This window comes from Nicotiana tabacum, chromosome 18, assembly GCF_000715075.1.
Source record: "Nicotiana tabacum cultivar K326 chromosome 18, ASM71507v2, whole genome shotgun sequence".
In the NCBI taxonomy this organism is placed as follows: Eukaryota; Viridiplantae; Streptophyta; class Magnoliopsida; order Solanales; family Solanaceae; genus Nicotiana; species Nicotiana tabacum.
The window spans coordinates 115,793,476-115,798,078 of NC_134097.1; the positions used below are offsets into that span (position 1 = coordinate 115,793,476).

A 4,603-nucleotide genomic window follows, 5' to 3' on the forward strand; every position below is an offset into this window, starting at 1 on the left:
GGGTAGATCGAGTTTTGACTCAAATCTTCAAATGAAGATTCGAGAAGGTGGGATGGGATTCGAGGTGTGTGGTTGGTGGATTTGGGTTCAGGACGGTGAGGAGCATCTATGGTGTTAAGGGTAGGGTCACCGGCGTCCATGCCGCCGGCTTTCATGGCGAAGGTATGCAGGGGCGGCTAGGGTTTGGAGGGCTGGGGTCTGGTGAAGACGACCTAAGGCAGGGGGGTTTGGATTAGGGCGCGGGGTAAAGGGGTTAGGGTTTATATACGGGGTGGATGGCTTGATCTCAACCGTTAGATCAATCTAGATCTACGGTCTGGATCTGAGGGCTTAAGTGGAACGGTGTCGTTTGGCTTAGTAGGGGTCAAGGTTGGTTCGGGTGGAACGGGTCGGGTTCATTAGTGGGTTATGGGGTGTGAGATCTTGACCGTTGATCAATCTGAGATCAACGGTCCAGATCATACTGGATTTAAACGGTGTCGTTTAGATGGCTAGGGGTAGGCTGGTCACGGACCGGGCAAGCCTGGTTTTTTGGGCTGAGTTTGTTTGGGCCAATTTGTTTAAAATTGGCCCAAGTCCGAAAAAGATTTTTTTTATTATTATTTTATTTTCTTCTTTATTTTAAAAACAAAACCTAAGTAATTCAAATTAAAATTACTTAATACAATTATTTGCACACATATTAAAATATTTTAAAACAGGTAAAATCAAACAAAAACAAAATCACGGACAAAGATGCCTATTTATGATTTTCTATTTAACAACCGGATTACGGTTCAAATTATGCATGACACATACATTTTTTTTGTATTTTGTTTTAATAAAATAAAATGGGCAAAAATCATAAATAATTAACAAAGTGCCATGTAAAAATCCAAAAATTGTACAGCATGACCAATTGTTATTATTTTTTTATTTCTTTTGGAGCGATTGTCGCGCGAAACAAAAATCACGTGCTCACAGAGTTAAATTAGGAGACTAATTAATACCATTAAAACTCCTAAAATATACATAAATGGTAATTAGGTATATAAAAGGTAATTATATTAAAAGTGAAGCATGGAGGGTAATATAGTTTACTATATGACATATGAATGTAAAAATCCCAAAAATGGTAGGTGCAATGAGTGCAATGAGTCACGATATATAAAAAAAATAACATCTCTATTTGTTTATTGATTAAGGATTAATAACAATATTGAATTAATTATGCCTTAATAGAAGATTTTCATGCTATGATTCATTATGTATCAATGAATAAAGAAAAAACAAATGTTACAATAAGATTGTAATTTTCGCTCTTTATTCAGAAAAAATTAATATAATAACTTTAAATTCTCATTCTTTTTTTTCCTATTTCTAACTAAAATAACTACCACTACTTCTTGAACCTAACACAATGAGAGTCCAAAAAGAAATAAAAATTGTAATCCCACTCAATATACACACCATATCTAATCTTTTTTCTCTCCTTTGTTTCCTTTCCCTCCATAATTTCCTTAATTCCAAGAATTTCTCATACCTTTCTTTTTCTTCTCCTTCTTTTCTCTTCTTCCTTCCTCCTTCCATAGCCTCTTGTAAAATTACCAAACTATCCTTCCCACATAAAACTTTCCCATCCATGTCCTCCATTTGCATGCTCACTTCCCTCACGTGCAATTCACCTCCTTCCTTCCCTTCGCACGTGACTACTATTCCGCACTGCACCAACCCTCCTCCGTCGCCGGCGTCGGCGCCAGAAGCCATCACCGTCGAATACCGGACCTTCAATTCTCCGGTTAACCAATGTCGCCGGACGGATACCGGCTTCAAACTCGACATATTCACAGCTCGATTTTTCTTTGGATCAATTAAAATCCAGCTCAATTTCATATTCTCCTTTAAACGTGATTTGCATATTCCGTCATCGCCGTCGAATTTCACCGGCGTCGTTACCGTCTCTTTATGACCCAAAAGGTCAACTCTAAACGGCGAAGTCATGAACCACCCGCTTTTCGTCTCAGTTTTCACTACTTTTGAGTATAATAAATTTTCCTCAAAGTGAATATCAACAGCTGATATCAACTCCGATGTTAAGAAATTTCGGTATTCGGTACGACATATATTAGTATTATTATGGTGGAGGATGGCGGGAAAGGAGTCGGAGAAGAATGACCGGTGACCGGAAGGGAAGGTGGAGATGGCGTTTTGGACTAGAGGATTAGAGGAAGATGGCCAATAAGAGTTGCAAATTTTTTGCCAGAGAATATCATCGGAACAGAGATTTTTAAGTTGTGAAGAAGCGGAACTGGTGGAAATAAGAGTTGGGCCGTCGAGTTTGGTTAAGATTAGGATTTGTATGATGTCGGGATGGACGGCGGTGATCGCCGTCCTTCCGCCGTCGTCAGACGTGGTGGTGGTGGTGGAACAAGATGACATGAGAATATGTTAACTAACTGTATAATATAATATTTTTTGGTGTAGTGAAAAATAATGCAAGATTTTGGAGTTTGAATGGAGGTTTTATATAGGGGTTATGGCAAGGGTTTAATCGTACGTGTATTTAATAAAAGAAGAAAAAAGAAAATGAGTAGTCAAAACCGGCATCTTAAAGGTCTTTATCCATTTATTTCCCACAAAAGTATTATAAATATCTACGTGTGAACTATTTGGCATATGGAAATTATTAAAAATATTTTAAACGCGCAATAATTATCCAACAGCCAACAATGTGCAAGAATAATCATTTTGTCTTTTCTATAAAATCTGAATTTCTCTGTAAAGGATCTTCTAATTTTGTTAGATTCTTAAAAAACAATGGGGTAAATGTTGCTTCAAAATTATTACTATTATTATTACTACTATTTACTAGAACTATAACTGTAGGCTATTTCTTTGGATTAGTAGTTGGTATTTGAAGTCCATTTAATTGGCTGACACAGCCGAATTTGTGCTAAGTTGGCTCGCTAAGCGGTAATGAAAAATTCTTTATTTTCTAGTCTCAAAATTGAAATAGTAGCAAACAAAAACTTAATTAGGTTTATAATTAAAAGTAACACTTATATTTGAAAGGAAGAAGTGTATTATATATTATTGTTGGATAAATATGAGGAATTTCATAAAGCACTACAATTTAATGGCTAATTATTATACATAACTATAGTATGCCTAATTACTATACATTCGTACCTACTGTTCAATTGTTACCAGCTTGTATTAAGACGTTCAACGAATATAGTATGTGTACGCAATGAATGCAACCAAAGCGAAATATCAGGATGTGTATATTCGTTCGCGCTACATGAGTGTGTATATTCATTCGCACAATAAATATAACCAAGGCAAAATACAAAAATATAAAAAAAATAGAATGATGTCGAGTCAAATTGAACTACCTATTCCGGCCGGGGAGAACATGCCATTCAACAGGGAGATTCTGAAATTGCAGAGGCTTGGTTCGATCAAGCCGTTGAGTATTGGAAATAGGCTATAGCGCTTACTCCCGATAATTATATTGAAGCGCATAATTGGTTGAAGATCACGAGACTTTTCGAATAAAAGAAGATCCCGTTTATTTATTATCCTTTATTTAGAATCTTAGTCTATTATTTTTGATTTTTCTATTTAGAATTTAGATATTTGTTATAATTTATTGAGACTTAAGCGGATGCTCTAACCAACTAAGCTATAATAGCTTGTTGCTCTTTTCTTTAAGTTCAAAACAATTGATGTCTTGTTTCAATATTAAATATGAATGTGCTATAACATTAAAATATATTATAACTACTAATGGTAATTTTCTGAAAGTATAACTGCGAATAATAAATATAATATATATTTGTTGTGTCGAAATATCTGGGAGCAAACATAATACTTTTCCAATGACCCAACTCATCCCTTTTTTAGGGTATCCTTTCATCAATGAGAAGATCAAATTGTTTGCACGAAGGGCCACTTACAACAAGTTGAGGACGGCTTTTTGGTCCACAAAAGCTTTTTGAATATTCAAGTCAAGCTGAAGATTGGATTTTAGAACAATTTGAGAATCATATCTCTCTAAATATGTAATTGACTTCTACATTTTTGAAAATTTTACAGCAATTTGTATTTTTTTATCAATATAAAAAACGTTTACGTCACCAAATTATTTAAATGCCGAATACAAGTAGTTATTTCTAGTGAGCTTCAATCACTAACATAAATAAAAGAGATACAAAATCTATTGGAAACGATCAAAGTACACTAAGAATGTAAAAGTATTTAAGTTATCATTTACTCATACCCTAACTTATTTGTGTACTGAAGCTTTGTTATTCAGAGAAGGAACCAGGATTTAATCTTATAAGTTCTGAATTTCAAAACACGATTTCAGGTATTAATAATCGGATTTTAAATTTAATATTTATACGTATCTAATAAAGTCTAAACATCAAATACACTTGAGCAAAATTTATTGAGTTCGATCAAACTCGTAGGTCGAGTTATGTCTCCGCCCTTGCTGTTATTGTATCATCTCATATTAACTAAAATATTAGAAAGGGATGTTTGTGTAAAATCTACTTAATTCCTAGATATTTATTCGACAATTTGCTAATTTCTTTGGAAAAAAAAATGAGGAAATCAC

At 34.5% G+C, this 4,603-nt stretch overlaps 1 protein-coding gene across 1 annotated transcript; it reads right to left on the minus strand.

The window, feature by feature from the left end:
- Nucleotides 1–1,283: 1,283 nt before the first annotated feature.
- Nucleotides 1,284–2,491, minus strand: LOC107812335 (F-box protein At2g27310). Its single transcript, XM_016637395.2, has one exon. It carries the CDS (start codon nt 2,416–2,418, stop codon nt 1,360–1,362), a length of 1,059 nt encoding a protein of 352 aa, XP_016492881.2. The 5' UTR covers nt 2,419–2,491; the 3' UTR covers nt 1,284–1,359.
- Nucleotides 2,492–4,603: the final 2,112 nt, after the last annotated feature.

Coding starts and splice junctions, on each gene's coding strand:
- LOC107812335 (XM_016637395.2), bottom strand. CDS start 2,418: ATGTCATCTTGTTCCACCACCACCACCACGTCTGACGACGGCGGAAGG.